The sequence below is a fragment of the Acromyrmex echinatior genome, chromosome 8 (assembly GCF_024713525.1).
Source record: "Acromyrmex echinatior isolate Ae372 chromosome 8, ASM2471352v2, whole genome shotgun sequence".
Classification (NCBI taxonomy): Eukaryota; Metazoa; Arthropoda; class Insecta; order Hymenoptera; family Formicidae; genus Acromyrmex; species Acromyrmex echinatior.
Window position 1 is genome coordinate 6,428,131 of NC_141859.1, and position 18,732 is coordinate 6,446,862.

Sequence of the window (18,732 nt, forward strand, 5' to 3'; positions counted from 1 at the left end):
TGGCAGAATTAATCGCAAGCTCGAGTAAAACGATCCCGCCGACATTGGAAACCTCGTATCCGGCCGGACGTTTCCCTCTTCCTCTTCCTTCCCGTTCTCACTTCCGTTCTACTAGACTCTCTTTCCTTTAATTCTCCCCCTTATAATAACCAATGACAATTTTTGTTGACAAAACTTGTTATTTTGGAGACACGATTATTTTTTCTTTCGCGTCTTCTTTATATTAAAAAATATAAAAAAAAGTCATTATTTATCATATTTTTCCTCACTTTTCTAGTTTTTTTTTATGTTATATCAATTAGTATGTGTCACTATAAAAAAATGTAATCTTTGTTTTTCATGTTCAAAAATTAATTTGGAGAAATTAATTTTAAAATATTAAAACGACAAAATTTATTTTTTTACAAAATAATTTATTTTCTTTCTACGTTTATTTTTCTTCTATCTTTACTTTTAATCTTTAATTTCTCAAAGCTTTTCTTGCAAAAAAAAAAATCATTTCAAATTTACTATTAAAAAAATTAAAATTATAAAAATTAATTAATAATTTCGAAATGATTAAAAGCGAAATACAATATTTTCACGCAGGGCAAAACTCAAGCGGAATGTGAAATAGAGAACAGCGGACAGAAGGATATTTAGAGCGGGGTAAATAAAGGGAGAAAGAGCAAAACGACGTTCAAAAAACGACGGACGCCACACAGGCTGCTGATGCAGCACGATAGAGTACAAATGCGTTCACGGCGCTCACTCCATGAGCCGACCACATCCCGTCTTTTGGTCTTCCGGCCTGTCAGTAGCTTTCGTGGAAACGCCTCTGGCTTCCTTCCGGCCGTTTATCACTCGTTAGAGGGCGAGCGGATGGTGCCGAACCCTCTCGACATGCCGAATGTGAACGCGAGACATTCGTCCTTTCACAAGGATACGTTCAGTCCCTTGTATAGTGGTAGTGAACGTAGCATGGTGTATAAATGCTAAGAATAAGACATAGTATCCTATGGTATGCAACCGGCTCGTTTGAAGCTCGGGACAGTCCTTCGGGTCTTAACACGACACATCCGGTTATTCGATGTAGTCGAAATTATATAGGATATACGAGAAAATATTCACGACGAAAGAGATCCAGGATTTTACAATGCTTCCCTTTATAGATCTTAAAAATAAAGTTTCTCGTATTGATTTAGGCTCCTATTCTTATAATACTTAACGAATAGTGTCGGTTTCGTTATGCACATGGTGTGGTCGTTGCACAAACGGAAAGAACAGTTTTACTGAAATATCTTGAACATTTAGCTAAATGTAGATCTGAAAATAATTTTATTGGATCATTAAAAAGATTATGTAGGGCGATTAAACTTGTTACTGTTAATGTGAAAACTTTTTCAATGTGTTGCTCGTGTTGAGTTTCATATGTAATTATTTTGATGTTCCAATACAATTATTTTCAGATTTGTATCTAGCAAAAGTTTTAGATAGGTAAGAGTTGTCGATATTACTTAATATAAGCAATTAATATTCAATGAAAAAAAAATGAAATGAAATAAATGAGAAATGAATAATATATTGTAAAATATTATACTTTACATTTATTGTGCATATACATATTTGCAATTATTATAAAAATTAAATTAATACTTTCATAAAACCTCAAGTTTTTTAAATTATTACAAGATTAGACTGATAAGTGACAATAATAAAATCTAATAATTGATGTGAATACATATATCAATTGCAAAACTAATTCAAGCCAATTTTATTTCGACGTTCTTGTCCTTTCGTTATTGTTATTGATAAAAAATAAATTGACCTTTTTTTTTTGATAAATTATTAATATTAGGTATTATTTAATTATTATGTATTAACTGATGAAAAGTTAAACATGTAATAATAAGTGTCGAAAGATCAAGCTACAATTCTCAATGTCCATTTACATACAAATTTAGTACCAAATGAAAAAATATAATAGAATTAATTGTATAAATAAGTTAAATGGTACATATTCGGCAACTCTCCTCTATATTTGTACAAAATCGTTCTTTCCATGCAGTTTTTTTAGCATGTATAAAAGATAGTGTAAAGATATTATTACTATCATTAAAATGTTATAGAATAGAGGTCTCAAGGACCTCTTTTTTATCTCCCTTGTTAATGATTGTAAAGTTACAAATATCGTTAAACTATATCTAGATTTTTCAAAATGTATCATTTATTTGATTTAATTTTTATATACTATGAGTTTTTTTTCTAAATTCGCTATATATACAATTTTAAATAATAGAAAATTTTTGGGTAACAAAACGACATCTAAAAAAAGATTTAAAATTAGAAGACTTTGCTTTGCTTAAAAAGAAAAACAACATTGTTAGATATTGAAGGAACAATGGTAATCTAATCTAATCTCTTGAGTTAAGTAACATTTCATTACTTTTAATTTTCGTTTGTCAAAATGTAAATTAATCCATTTCTATATTAGATTCAAAGTAAATATTATTCGTATTAACGTGTATATTAGTAAATAATAAACTAAATTTGAATCAAATTTAATATATTTTATTGAATTAAATTGTTTAACTTCATTATTTTAGTTAAATTAACGACGTATTGGGTAGGAGCAGTGGCAATTTATAAAAATGATTTAAAATAACTCAAATTGAGTATAAATCTGACATTATGAATTTAATTTCCAAGTGATCCCAATTGATTTTCGTGGAATCATGTTTCGCGTGCTTTCCTTGGATGATTCGCGGAGTCAGGAAGGATAATTTTCGCGTAGGAGCTCTCTCGTACTTGAGAGAATAACAGCCGCGTGCATTGCGGGCAATTGCGAAACGTCGCGGTCTGAATACCTCTCAATAGAAAGATATCCTCACCGACTTGAAATTTCTATCCATCGCGAATTTGCACGCGCGCATGCACGGCGTATGCCCCAAGGAAAAGGAAGAGGAAACAGCGAGTGGGGGGGGGGGGGAACAGAGACGGAAAGGAAGAACGGTCTATGTACAAACGCCTTTCCGCCGGAAGAGGACTCGCGCACCAGAGCGTTTCTAGTTCCTGTCGCTCGCCCACGAGCTGAATATAATTCCAAGTGAAATCATTCTAAGCCGCTCAGATACGTCCTTTCTTGACATTTCTGATTGTCCATGAAAAGACAATCTGGAATTATCCGCAAGATTAACAGACGGAAGTATAATCGATAACAGACGTATCTTTTAGTGTTCAGAAATGATATTTTAAGATAAACTGTTTTTGAGTTAAACTATTTCTAAAAACCGTTAACTATTTCTAAATTAAATAAAGTGATTTCGATTAAATCATTGAGATTTTATCTGTATAGTGTATTCCTCTACACACAAAATATGGTATGGTTATGAAATAATCATACCATACAAACACTAGAGATTGAAAATCAAATGAGCTTGGTGTGACGTATGTCGATTGTGTTTCTCGCGCCATGATAGCGTGTTGTTGAACTTATTACGATAAAGGGCTTCTGCCTCTCTTTCTCGCTCTTTATCTTTCTCCCTGTCTGTCTCATACTTTTCTCTCCTTTTTCCTCTTCATCCTCGATCCTCCTCGAACATCCAACTTTCGCTTTATGGGGACGACAAGTAAGAATGCTCCACAATAACCCGTTCAGTTCGATTTTCACCCATTTTTTATTTGATTTCAATTAAATTTAAACTTTATAAACAATAATTTCAGACTTTGATATTTTAAGATTGCTTTATAAAATTGTTTTTTATTAATATATATATATATATATATATATATTAGGTATTGGAATTAATTCGTAGCGTTTTTAATGAAAGAATGTTATTTATTTCACATAAGCATTAAAAAATACATTAATGAAAGTACTTCCCATCACTTGTAAAACGCTACGAATTAATTCCAACACCTAATATATATATATATATATATATATATATACATATGCATTTAGAAAAATACATTTTAAAAAACGGAGTGAATGTTTATTGTAAGAGAATTTATAATTTCAATCAACTCTACGTAAATGACATAAAATACGACTATTCTTACTTAGCGCTCTATTATACGCCAGTGGACGATCTACTCGTCACTCAACTGATAAGAGAAGAACACAAGAAAAATGAAGAAGAGTATCGCGCAATATACGTTGCTGAAGCGAAGATAACAAAGAAGAAGTAGAAGATGCTTTACATAGCGGAGGTTATTTCTGCTAGGACCATCCAATCGTGAAACGTGCCGAGATCTACTCTTGGAGCAAGCGGAAAAGAAAAAAAAGGGAGAGAAAGAGAAAAAGAAAGAGAGAGAGAGAGAGAGCATCAAAAGCGCGGCGCTATCACGACTCTCGGGTCATCGGGCCGAGTAGAATCCGCCACCGAACAAATCAACGGATGTACGAACGGATGAACGAACGATCAGCCTGCCGGTCGGTGGCGGAAAGAGCGGAAAATGGATAATGGTGGGGAGGGGAAAAAAAGGAAACGCTGCAAGAAAACGGCAGGCCGAAAGAATCCGCCGGATTTCCGCTCGCCGTTAAAGCCGCCTATCGAGACCAACGTGTTGCGCAACGCCCGGTACTATATGACTATATGTCCCTACTGTGTGATTCTATGTATGTGTGTGTGCGGCGCGCGCGAGTACGCCCGATAACGCACGATGGAAGTCGCAAGAGGGGAAGCGGATAGATGAATAGATAGGTTCCATGCGAGTTCTCCGAGGCGATCTCTCTCTCTCTCCAGACTCTCTCGCGGCGCCACGGAACGGCAGAGTAAATTCTAAGGGAAGAGTAATCGAGACGTTACGTAATGACACGAACGATAGTCATTAGCTTCGTTATCGATATTATCGTTAAATCGTATTTATGGTAAATTGCGCGATTGCTCCCATAAATCGTAAATGCGACTTCGATCTCTGATAGAAAAGAGGTATATGCCCACAATTGTAATTACAGACGATTAAATGTCAAAACAGTGATAATCCTATCCTTTAGATTAATAACATTTTATTATTCTTAATTTTTATATGTCAAAATGTAGATCCATTCATTTCTGTGATTAGTTTCAAGTATACAACGCCAATATTAACACATCCTTGTAGTAAATAATAAACTAAATTTGAATTAAATTCAATATATTTTCTTAAATTAAATTGATTTCATTTAAATGAATTCCATTTTTTTTATTTAATTCCATTGTTTTAGTTAAATAATAACGATTTATTAAGGAGAAGCAGTGGCAATCTATATATTAAGAAAAATATCTGAAATGGAGTTGAAAATGGATAAACCTGCAGAAGTTTCCGATTATATCACTTTTATAATTCTGGTTATTTCAGAAAATTTTAATCGATACATTTTTAATCATAATTCTAATTATAATCCAATCAAATCGTTTTTCTCAGTATAGAAATGATTAAAAATAATTCGAATTGGGCATAATAGATGACATTATAAATTTAATAATATAAAACAAAAAGGGCACGAGGGGATGTTTGTAACGATAGAAAGCTCACGACGGGTCACGATCGATGGACGGGGCATCAACATTGCAAAATTGGCATACGAATCTTCGTGCACGGCTCGAGAGTACAACTGCCTCTCTTGCCAAATGTATCGCGAGCTGAAAATCCGCTCGACGCTTGCGAGCTCACGTTCCGCCGGGTCGTTCTTCCGTTTAAGCCATGCCGTTTCCTTTCGCGACGTGATATCGACGCATAACCTCCGTCCCGCCAACTACGTGCATCCGGTCGCAGCGATCGTTCGACAAAAGGAAGGCGCGGGCATAAACTGACCTGCGCTAACTGGAGTTTCGTGAGACTCGATGAACACTTGGGATAATCGTAAGGTCATCGTCGAGAAGACACGTTCTCGCGGTAATTCACTCATTGACGATTGGACAAAATACGGGCGGAAGTAACTTTCATGGTAAATCCGGAGTTTTTCACCGGCCGCTTTGTTTGCTCAGCTTGGCAAGACCACGTACGATCTTGGAGTATTGTAATCCAATAATCGGTAACGTCAGCCGTTATACCTATTTCTTAAGCCCAGAAATTTCAAGAAAAGGTTGTTCTAAAGTCCGTACCTATTCCAAAGAAAGAAGTCAAAGGAGAAGAGGTAAAAAAATACCTGAGCATAAGTTTACACAATAAATTGTAACAAGTTTCCTTTACTACGGCATTCAAGAAGAACTCAAAATTTTACATAGGACTCTTTTTCTCTTTCCCGTAAATGCATAGGATGAATGAAATTGGAACAAAGTAAGTCTCGGATTCAAGTCTATCCTAAAAAAATATAGTAGTTGTCATGCCGTGCTCATCTTTCGACACCGGATACGACATCAAGCTTGTCTCTTGTGGAAAGACGATCAGTCATTCGAAATCTGTGTGTCGTTCTTTCGAAGGACAAAAACACGCGTTGCGCAAAATTGTGGATTCATTCCTGGTGAGCGCTAGCGCGAGGCAAAAAGTGTCCGCCAGAAAATGTTGAGAAATACAACGTTAAGAGTCCGCAACACATGAGAGTTCGAATCGTATCGAGCCGAGTAGTGTCTTTCGAACTTGATGTCCCGCGGAGAATATCGCGTGGGCTCAAACACGTGGTCGGAATCGCGCAAAGGCCCGGAATGCTCGTTGCTTCCCTTCATGCAAGAGCGATCGTGCGCAACTTGACGTTTATGGCTTTTACAAATCTCAGTTTATGTGTCGTACTCAATTTTATTGAAGTATCTAAAAATTTAGCTACATAGAGATACAGATCTGGAAATACTTTTTTGAACTTTGTTGGACTTCAAATTATCTAGGAATCTCAAGTATGATGAGTGAGGACCATGGCACACAAAAAATTTAAGCAGTTAGGAAATCAACATGTTGGATTGGCTATTGCTTATGTCAGAATGGCCTTACAGTCTCTACTGTGATTGGCTAACTTTAATGCTTAAGTTTTTTTGTATTCAATGCTGCAAAAAGTTTTGAAATTCTTTAGCAATCAGAGTTTGAGTATCCTACAACAAAATTATTTTCAGATCTTCTGATTTTTAGAAACTTCCACAAAACTGTTCTTTCCGTGTAAAAGAAAAGAAATATATTTCTGAATGGTGAGAGGAGTAAGACTGATAGTATAATATAAATATAATAAATGATACAATTTATGTGGGCAGCATTTATAAATATAATTTAAATAATAAATAATTATGCTATTGTATTTAAATGCAAACCAGTATTCAAATATATAATTCAAACGAATTTTTTTACTATCTCATCCTTGCACATCTTACTAGAAAAATTAAGAACAATTTCATAAGCACATTCCATTTTTATATCAAAAGAGGACGCTTTAATTCTGAATTCTGTTTGGAGAGATCTTCAAGATCTCGTCTATAAAATAACAGATTTCCTTCTTTTTGGAACAAATAAATCATGGGATACCGAGGAAAATGTCTGCAAAGAAAAGGCTGAAAAATATCGCACGGAGCAGTGCCAAGCCGAGCCGAGCCGAGCTGAACTAAGTCGCACGGTGACAGAGCTGGCCGCGCGTTAAATCATCGATCGCGGTGCGTGGGTGCGCCACCGCGATGCCGGTGGGAGAATACATTTCGGATTTTTGTCCGTTGGGAATTTGCGTGCCACTAATGGCATCGTCGACGCCTACGGGATCCGAGGCTAGGCAACCTGCAACGTTTCGCGCGCGCTACCGCGTAAGGCGAGGCCAGAGAGGCCGGCTACCCACCCGGTTCCTCCTACGGGAAAGAACAGGAAGAAAGAAAAAGATAGACCGAGAAAGAGAAAGAGAGACGGACTTTCTTCGGTCGGTCGGATCCACCTACGGGAGCGAGGGAGAGCGGAATCGAGAATGCTGGCTCGGAGCGGTTTAATATGTCCGCCCGCTCGATCGACGCGATCAATCGACCAACTGAATCGCCGTATTTCCGCCGAACAAGTTCACCTACGCGCGCGCCGATAGTTCTCGGTTACCGCTCTCCACTCCGATCCGCAGGACTGGTCCAGCCGCGACTTCTCTCAGCGGTCGCCGTACAGGTCCTGCGTACACATACAGATCAGCCTTCTCTCTTTCTCTCTCCCATTCATCCTTCCGTTCCGCGGGTGCACGGATTCAATTTTCACCGCAAGCCTTCGGCATAAATTTCATTAATCTCTTCGGCTATCGCGATTATACCCAGAGTGATTACTTTTGGTGTAACACGCCGGTAACAAGTCGCACCGGTTTTGCGCACAAAAACTTCGTCTTATTCTCGCGGAGATTGATAGAAGTATTCTGGAAATGTTTGCGACACCTCGTCCTCTTAAGTAAAATCTTTGATAATTTTTTCCCGTAATTCATAGATAAAAAAATGATCTAGAATGTTAAGTTTCCTATTACGTTCTCATTAGTAGTAAACATGCACAAATATCGGAAATATGCCATTCTTATGTACCTTAATCTTAAAGCTCATGGCATACAAAAAAATGTAAAGTACACGGAAAGAATGATTTTTTGCTGAAATATATAAAATTTTAGCTAAAACAGATCTGAAAATAATTTTGTTGTATCATCAAAATAATTATGTAGGAATCTCAAGCATCATGAGCAGTGTTGCAAAAAGTTTTGACATTGTAACAACAAGTTTAAGCGTTCTACGTAATTATTTTGATGATCCAACAAAATTTTCAGGTCTGTATCTAGCTAAATTTTTAGATACTCCAGTAAAATCGATCTTTCCATGTAATATTAAAAGACCCTCTTTGGCATCGAAAAATATCATTGATGCTTGTACGACGTGGAAATTATCTACGTGGCGATACATTCATATTCTAATGATGTGAACAACACGAAGAGACGTATGTACATTGCAATTCGCGATAGAGTTTCAGGGGCAGAGAGGAAGAAGAAATGTAAAGTCAACTCACGTCCTTGCTCGGGACGCAGAGCGGCGTTCCTTCCTTGACGATTCCAGCCTCGACCATCACGCCGATCACGATCGGATCCCTCGAGTTGAATACGTACTGAAAATTCAAACGGGCCCACGTTTAAAAAGTTCCGAGTTCGAAGATCGCCGACGACGTCGCGTCGACGTAAATCCCGCTTGTTTATCGTGCATCGTCCGTTTCAATCCTCGCAAAGGCGAGTGCGCTCGCATATAACTCACCTGCGGTAAGATCTTCAACTTGCACGGAAACACGGCTATGTGCTTGTTCTCGTCCCGTTTACGCTGCTTCAGTTCTTCTCTATAATTGGTAAATTTGTCGAACAGATGATAAATAATATCAGCTTGGAAGATCTTGACGCCCAGTGAATCCGCCAGCTCTTGCGCGTCCCTCTCGATTTTCACGTCAAAAGCAAGAATTGTAGCATACCTGCGGATAAGTTAAATAATAACTGATTAATTCTTATAGGTAGCTATTTGTCGCTCTTTTTGGAAATTTGAAATATTAGGAAAGTGTAAAATTTCTTCCATTAAAAAGTTGTTAAAAAACTTTAACCTAATCTACATTGTATTTTTTGCTTCCTATTTCTTGCTTTTTCCTTTGCGACCGTTTTATCAATCGCATTTCTTTCCACATTTTTTGTCTCGTTCGAAGTCCGTCAACTTTTATTTCGGGCGAGAAAAAATGAAAAAAACTGGGTAAAAGATAAGACGTAAAAAGAAACAGAGAATAAAGAACACATTGTAGATTAGACTTTAGAAGTCATTAAAACTTTTAGTGTATTTTTTGGGTTCTTCAAAAAATAAAAAAGTTAAAACAAATATTAGTTCAGAAGAGGATTTTACTGTCGAGATGTACTCACTGGCTATCGTGTTCCAGCATGATAGAAGCTTTCATGACGTCTTTCTTGACGACCGGTCCGATACGAATTCCGGAGTACTGCAAACAAAAGCAAAAATATTGTTAAAGGAGAGAAATGCAAAAAAGATACGAAACAGCACCATGAGCGTGCGAGTGCAGTTCAACATTACGCAAGTCGTCACGATTTCGCTCGACAGCTTGCAATGACTGTCTCTCTCATCTTGGCAACATTATTACACAGTGTCTTGCTCTTTATGTTATTTCGCACATTGTTACGTAACGCGGAGGGGGAGGGGGGTCGAATATAACGACTGCTGTAACAATCTAACTGTCGGAGATTCGACGAGACGCGATTCGCACTTGTCATCTCTTTAACGCGAACCAGTTTCTTACGGGGAACGTAACTTTTCATCGACGATGATATTCGTCACGCGTGACCACGCAGATGCGCAAAAAGTGTCTCGCAATCCATTTGCTCGGATGAGAAGTAACCGTTTCGAGGATAAACGGAGAAGTCACGAGTAGTCGCTGTCAAACAAATGATATATCAAATCTCAGTTCAGCTACTCTCTAAATTCTTTGGAGTGAAATCTCACTCTACAGAATAAAAAGAATGAAGCCAGTCTTGAAAAAGAATGACTCAATTTTCAATCTATAAGAGTGAAATTTCATTCTTCAGAATGATAATTCGCTCTAAAAGTTTTAGAGTTTAGTTTTCTAAATAAATAGACATCTCAAAAAATTTAATATTGTGTATATTTTTCGAGTAACATTTAAATGTAAAATAATCGCAAATGTAAATTGATGACAATAAGAATAAATATTAATAATTACTTTCCATCGGATAACGCATTCGTAACGCCGGTAGGTGACGTGCGATGCATTTCGCAATCCGTTTGGATCGCCTACGCTCAGCTACCGGCGACCGAATCTCTGGAATCATTGCCACCGAAACGCCACAAATCCCGCGGGTCTTTCCATGTATACGAAGCGCGTGTATATACGACTAGGCAGAAATAACCTGTGACGCATGCATGCCGCCCGGATTCGGACGGACGGTGCAACGAGACGGGACGCGACACGAGACGCGCGACGCAACACGTTGAAATAAACGCGACGCAGCGATGCAGTTGCAAACAAGCTGTTTCGCGGCTTTACCGAGAAAAGCCGCTCCGTGGTCGAGAAGCGCCGCGCACCGTAGTCGGGATTAAAGCCGACCGAAGCAGAACGAGCTTGTCGTCGTAACGTTACAGGATACACAAGAAGACGTCCCGCTTCTACCGAGAGAGATATCTTCAAAAATATCCGTCAGAGATCTACGAAGATCTCTCAGTAGATCCGACAGACGTTTTACGTAAATCTCTTAAACCGGCATGTAAATTAATGAGATTCTATTAGTAATTGTATTCTTGGTACTTTTGCTGCAATTCAACGTACAAAGTTAATTCTGAATTACTCCGATAGGAAAAGAAACACTTATATCTAAGTTAATTAAAGATGTATCACACGTATTTCTTTAACAAGATAAAAACATTACAGATTTTTGTATATTGTATATTTGAAAAAAGTAATACAAAAAAATTTGACGATTTAGAATCTGGATAAAAAATTATCTCAATAAGTTTTTTATTTAAATTGTAAAATTGCTAAATATTATAAATATTTATTGAATTTATTTGTTTAAATATATATATATATATATATATATATATATATATATATATATATATATATATATATACAGACTTTATTCATTATCACTATTTCATATTGTAACATTCATTTTTATACAGAAAGTATAAATTTTCAATTCCAATCACTTTTTACAGAAAGAGATTACATCTGATATTACATCCTTAAAAAAAACATTTATAGCTAACTCAAGAGGTAATTACGATTAGAACTGATTAGATAATACTAATCATAAGAGTAAAAAGAACATATTTTCATTCTTTCTTTGACCAATTAATAATTCTACCTATAACTGTTATATTACGATATGTATATCACGATATGTAATTTCCTGTTACCGTATCGTAACAAGATACCATGTTATTTTTCACATTCGAGATAAATAATGTCAAATATCGCAATTAAACACTCATATCTTTTAAAATAAATCTAAAGAAGCAATTAATTAGAGCATGTACGAGTTTATTTCCAATAATTGTCAGATTATATTGCTATATATTACATTCGTTCTCAATCATCATCCTTCTGATCCTCGCGATTATACTCGCGCGTCTGCTTTCCGGTTTCGAAACGGATATCAGTTACTCGCTGCCAATGTGGTCAATATCTATAACACGATACTTTTGATATACGGGGATTAATTGCTGTGTTAAGAGAACTGCGATAGAGTTAAACACACTATAAGTATAGTGTAACTTTCAGATATTATCTTGCATCGCGCGTTCCTCTTTTACTATTCATTACTCCGGTACTTGTGCACGTAAACAAGATCATTATACATACGAACTGCTTGTCCACTAAAATACTAAACGTTTCTGCATTGAAATTTAATAAAATCAATAAATACATTAAGATTGAACAATTGAGAGTTAAGTATATTAAAATTTATATAAATTATCATTATCGGAAGAAATAATTTTGCAAATTATTTCTTTTCGTAAAATAATAATTTTTTTCATCTCCACTTCTTTCACAATGAAAGTGCAGATAATAAAATTTCCATCGAATTTATTGACATTTTAATCTATATAAGCACTTTAGTAATTTTGCATTTCAAATACATGCTTCCCCCCCCCCCTCTCTCTCTCTTTCTCTCTCTTTCTCCTTCATTTTCATTTCGAGTTTACCCTTACGATAATTGTTCCCGCAGGTATACAGACCGTGTACAAATGGTAGTTCCTATTTACGGGCTAATTCTCGAGCTGGTACCAAGCGCGGTTGATGGAGGAGGATGATCGAGGGGAAACACAAGGTAGAGACAAACGAACGAATAAACGTACGAACGGATGAACGAACGAGCGGAAGATGATACGTTCCCGAGGACTTTCCGAGATAAGCATGTTTTAGAACTTCCGGCGCGCGCGCCGCATTCCGATCCTTACATCAGATACACGCCGTCAATATATTTTTCCCTCAGTTCTACTTACTACGTGTTGCAGGATACATTTGCAGCTTTGTGGAATGTTCAAGGTGAAGAATAAAACGTTGAGCAAAAATTGTATTAATTCCATAATGCCTGGACATCGCGCAATATCTAATAAGTAGATAGATTATTAAATTGCTGGTAATCATTAACAATAGTAACAATGCTTACAATAATTAAAAATCGATTTTTTTATATTCATCAAATAATCATTTGGATCAAATTATACTTTCAGTGGCTTAAATTTCATATATTTCGCTACTTGAAACTGCAAATTAAAGTTTATCCAACACAAATCGCTACGAGGTCTCGACGTTTCTTCTCTGTACACGATCAAAATTCGTAGCAAGTCACGAGTTGACGATACTTCGCTTTGGAGGAACGGATGCTCTCGAAGAAGAGGAAGCGGGAAGAAGGGGAGGCGGACAGGAGGCAAGAGAGAGGTGCCGCGGTGGAAAAGAAAAAAAGAAAAAGAAGTCGACTGCGGCGCGGGGGGGAGGGGGGGAGGGGGGAGGGAAGAAGGAGAGGAAAGACGGGAGAAGGAGAGAGATCTAGTACGACGAGAAAAGGCGGACACGGCAGATGTTGCCGGCGAAAGAAACGCCGCTGGTATAAGCGGGAGGAAGTTGGGAGGAAGAGTAAGAAGGCGAGGAAGCGGGGCGAAAGGGGCCCTGGCGCACAGCACGAGGGGGGGGGGAGGGGGAGGGATTAAAGGAGGGCTCGGGGGATCGGCACGGGGGGGACAGAGAGGGAGAGAGGTGCTTCCGGCATTTAAAACCAGCCGTCGGGGGCACGGATCCTCTTTAGCCTCTCGTCGTAACTGCGGCACGCTGCGCCGAAGAAGGAAACGCTAATTTATTAAACTCGCCTCCCGTTCCGCTCCTCCTGCATATCCTGCCCGCGCGAGCGCGAGCGCGCGCGATTAGCGTCACCGAAGGACGAGCGTGTTGTGGCCTCGTGTTGTGGCGAATTTCGGTTTTTCGCACCTTCATGAAGCCGCCATAGTCACGAGGCGATCATTAAAAAAGGAGAGAGAGAGAGAGGAGGGAGGGAGAGGGAGAGAGATGCGTTCCATATGCTCGACGCAATTATTTTCTAAAAAGTGTACGAAGCACGAAGAAAAAATATTATCATTGTTCTCCTCGGATAATTGTTTCTTATTGTAAAAATAAATAACGAAATAAAAAATTTATAAAAAATATATGCGTGAAAAAAAGAATTATAGACTTGCAATAAAACAAGGAAGAATAAATGATTAAAATAATAAAAACTTTTAGTCAATTAATCTTTGCGAAAGAGAAAACAGCAAAATGATAATTTTTGTACAATCTGTCTCTCTCTCTCTCGAGTAATCTTTACATTAATAAAGTCTGAGATTTAATAAAAAAACATAAAAAAAGAATTCTCTATAAAACAGCTCCATTAAAGTGATACCATCCACCCAGGAAAACCGGCTAAAAGCAGACATTAACAGACTCCGATGGGGCGTATGTAATCCTCATTTATCTTCGGCGGGGTTAATTGAAGTTGAACGTGTCAATCTACAACTTTTCTTGATCGTTTCGTGAAAAATGCGCTCGCGACGCGGCGAAGCGTACACGAGCGCTCGCTCGCACGCATCCGCTCCCATGTCCCCAGCATATGCAGGCCGCGCACTCATATGCCGCGGTTAGAAACAATGCGAGGAAACGAGCCATCTTTTCCTGCTGCACCGGCATCGGCGCGAAAGAGGAGCGAGTGAGCGAGCGGGCGAGCGAGTGAGCGAGCGCTGCGCTTCCGCCCGCCTGTTACGCGAACGGCCGAGTGAGCCAGGTAGCCAATCGACTCGTCTCCCTACCCGGCTAGATGCCACGAAATTCTTCAGAATAGCAAAGGAATTCCATGCTGCCGGAAATCCCCGCGGCAACAAAAGTTGAGAATTTTCCCATTATACGAAATTTGCACCGTTCTCACAGATTTTTGAAAAGCGAGCCCTTCCCCCTTCCACATGTAGAAATTTTGCAAAAATGAAGATTCAACGGACAATAAGATATTATTTATTTCAAGGTTCATTGGTACCATGACAAAGGGACAGGCATTCTTAAATGGCCTGAAAAGGCTTGCGGTTAAGTCATGGCTGGTGGATTTTCGAACGTAGCGATAATAATAAAAGAAAAGAGAAAAAAGCGATCGCCCAATGGGAAACCGATGGCAGTAATCCAGATTGAACGGATTCACCGAGGATAATCCGAGGAAACGAGCGAGAAATGTGTCGTCGTTAGCGAAGCGGAAATCCTAATTATGGATTGTGTAATTTGTTAGACAAGAACGATTGATATCGTAGCGGCAGTTGAAAATGCATTAGTCTCATTTCGAGGAAACCTCGGTTTAATGCATAACTGGCGTGTAAGAAACTGCTGTCGTGCCGAGCGTTCGGAAACAATGTGAGGAAGCGAACCATCTTTTCCTGTTGCGCTCGCATTGAAACGGAGCCGAGAACGCGGACGCTCCGTCCGCTCTGCTCTGCTCTGCTCCGCTCAGCTCGGCTCCGATATATATATATATATATACACATATACGCATTCAAAAAAACGCACCGACTAAAGTCAATCACAAACTGGACTATCATTTGAAATAATTATGAAAATCACGAAACAGCGAGATTCCCAGATTTTCTGCGAATTTCAGTGTAAATACTGATTAATAGAAAGATTCTTATTAATATTTGTAAACGGAAAGAACGATTTGCTAAAATATCTAAAAATTTAGCTAAATACAGGTTTAAAAATAATTTTGTTCATTTTTAGATCATCGAAATAATTATGCAGGATATCATGCTTGAGTTTTCTACGTAATTATTTTGATGTTCAACAAAATTATTTTCAGATCCTGAATACTTCAGTTCAAAATTCTTTCCATGCACATATATTGATATTACGGTATAATGAGTATAGTGTAATTATGTAACATATTATACCATTATATTATATTAATAATACTTATTAAAATAATAATATTTTAGTATAATTGTTATATTATTATTGTATTAATGATAACAACTTAATTATTAAAGTTATTAATACTTACATTATTAACTTTAATATAATAATTGAAATTATTAAATTACATTTCTCAATAAAGCAGTTTCGTCAACGTAACGCATTATTTCCTCATATCACTAATTCGACCCAATTGTCGATTTCGCAGAAAATCTGGGAATCTCGCTGTTCAATTAACGCGAAACGCGCAATCGACACGCGAGATCAACACGTCGGCGATATTATACCGCAACGATAGCCGTAGTATTGCGCAGTTTCGACTCCAAAAAAACTGACATCGGTTGTACTCGCATCTCTGTGACTGTTAGATTGACACTATTAGATTGACCGCCTGTTATTACATAACAATCACCATGTAACGATTTCGATAATAGCGAAATGTTACAATGGTATCTGTTATCACGAGACTCAATTCTGCTCGAGTAAGCTCGGCGATTGTTCATGCGATTAATTATCGTTACCAAGTTGCAGCGGTTTATCCACCTGTCTCACCTGCATACACCTCTAGGCAGGTAATCGTCAATCAAGACGCACGCCAGCAGGTTCCAAGAAGCGCACGTAAAACCCCACAATTCTGATCATGCCGCATATTCCGATCCCGTTCAGCTAAACAGAACGAGGACAGGAAAGACCGTCGTCCGATAAGAATCGTTAATTCAACAGTCGCCATTGTGTATCGATCGCGGCGAAGAGGCGTCGTATCGTTTAATTAACAACGCCGATGTACGTGTCCGTAATAACAGCCCGGAGTGGTTTATGTATTTTATCGAGGCGGCGCCTTGAAAAACATCTTCATGGTCGCCGAGCATTCTTGACCTAAAGACACTTTACATTGATTCTTCTTTATGTTACTCATTGAATTCACATCAAAAGTTACGACTTCCTGTTCGCGATGGTCACGACAGGTATGGTGTATATAAAAAGACTTATATTCCCTGTACAATCTCTAAGTTTATACACAGAAAAATTGATTTTGCTGGAGTATTTAAAAATTTATTGGATGCAGATCTGAAAATAATTTTGTTAGACCATCGAAATAACAGGGGATTGAAAAAGTTACTTTGTAAGTTACTTATAAGTTACTTTTTAGATTAACTTAAATGTTTGTTATAATAATTGAGTACAAAAAGTAATACAAATTTGAGCGAGTGATAAAATCTAATATAAAAAATAAAATACCCGAACTTATTGTACTCAACTTTCTGTAATAAAAAGTAATTATACAGTTGCTTGTAAGTAACGTATAAATAACTTATAAAGTAACTTTCCCAACCTTACAAAATAATTATGTAACGCTCAAACTTGTCGCTAGAAAGTCAAAACTTTTTGCAACATTGCTCATGCTTAACATTCTTACGTAATTCTTTTGATGGTCCAACAAAATTATTCTCAAATTTATATTTAGCTAAATTTTTGGATACTTCAGTAAGTAATTCTTTCCATGTACTTAGTGAGATTGAAGATCGCATTGTATTTTGTAATAGATATACCATCAAATAACTTGATATTTCACTAATACCTCGTAACTAATACCTTTGCAATTATGATAGATGCGCAAGTGAATTTTTTTAATGAGAAATTAACTAGAGGATACGTAATATTTAGAAAATAATGATCCAATTATTTGATGCACATCTCGATAACAATAAGGAGTGGCAAGCTGCCAATCTCAGCGGTCGTAAAAACCTATAGCGACAAGAATGTACCTACGAGATCTATCTGCAAAATTGCTCGGATAAACCGAGGACGTCCCTCAAGAATTCAAGACGCCGCGAGCATTCATTCTCGGTGCCGAGAGTCCACTCCGTTCTCTCGCGAGCATATCCTCGTTACTTTAATTCCGCTATTTCTCGCGCGGCATCCGTCGATGAAACTGCTACGATTCCTGAATCCATCCGTCCGCCCGCCCGTTCATCCGTCGATCCGTTCACCCACGTTGCTCGCGCGCCGAGTGTGGGCAGTTTCCTGTACGTTGATCACGTATTCCTTTTTTTTCAGCCTACACACGTCCGCGGGCGCGTTCGCGCAAGTCTCCATGTTGGCAAAAGCGAGGCGTTCTGAGAGCCAGAAACTTGGAGAGAAAGAGAGAGAGAGAGAGAGAGAGACACCACGTGCGTGTCTGCGTGAGTTTAATCCGCTAACCCTTCTCGCCTCTTCGCCTCCTCATCGTTCCCCTTTGCGACTCTGGTCTCACTTCGTGATACTTCGATTCTCCCTCCCTTTTCGCGCCGTGGAAACGCCGCGCCGTGTCCCTGTGTTGCACGTGAGGAAGTGGCGAGGGTAGGTGGGCAACGGAGGGAAAGGGGAGGGGAATCGTGCGTGCATGCTCGCGTGTGCGTGCGATAAACGCACGGCGTGCTGACGTCACGGAGCCACGTGATCGTACAATCGCGGTGGGGGAAGCCCATTCATAACCCGAGCAAGGACAGGCTTAAGGCCGTTTCGGACGGTGTGTTACCTCGAGCCGAAGATGACAGGAAGTTTTTGCTCGCTCTCTTTCTCTCTTTTTTTTCTCTCGTTCTCTTTTTTGCACGACCATCGCAAAAAAAGAAAAATACTTTTAAACGGACGAACGTTGGGCGAGGCATGTGATCGCCGGCCTCGATGGCTCGGAATGGAGAAATGTATGCTCGCGGATTTCGACGAAGACTCGTCTCCGCTACTACGGTCATTGTAGCATAGCTGGAGCTTGTTGTGAATGATATCTCGGCTCCGAGATAACGGGACATTTTTGCCATTCTCTTACTGGGATACTCTTATGTAAATATACAAGTCTGCGTCTCCGCGATTATACGGAGACAGGATAGGCAC

At 38.4% G+C, this 18,732-nt stretch overlaps 1 protein-coding gene across 2 annotated transcripts in view; it reads right to left on the bottom strand.

Moving 5' to 3' along the window:
* The window catches only part of eIF5B (eukaryotic translation initiation factor 5B), a 45,064-nt gene that overhangs the window by 18,123 nt on the left and 8,209 nt on the right, over window positions 1–18,732 (bottom strand). For both annotated transcript variants that reach the window (XM_087408384.1, XM_011053403.2), the window contains 3 exons: window positions 9,770–9,846; window positions 9,129–9,336; window positions 8,890–8,985 (listed from right to left, as the gene is read on the bottom strand). In XM_087408384.1, coding sequence (XP_087264510.1) covers window positions 8,890–8,985; window positions 9,129–9,336; window positions 9,770–9,846 — 381 coding nt within the window. The remainder of the gene's footprint in view (window positions 1–8,889; window positions 8,986–9,128; window positions 9,337–9,769; window positions 9,847–18,732) is intronic.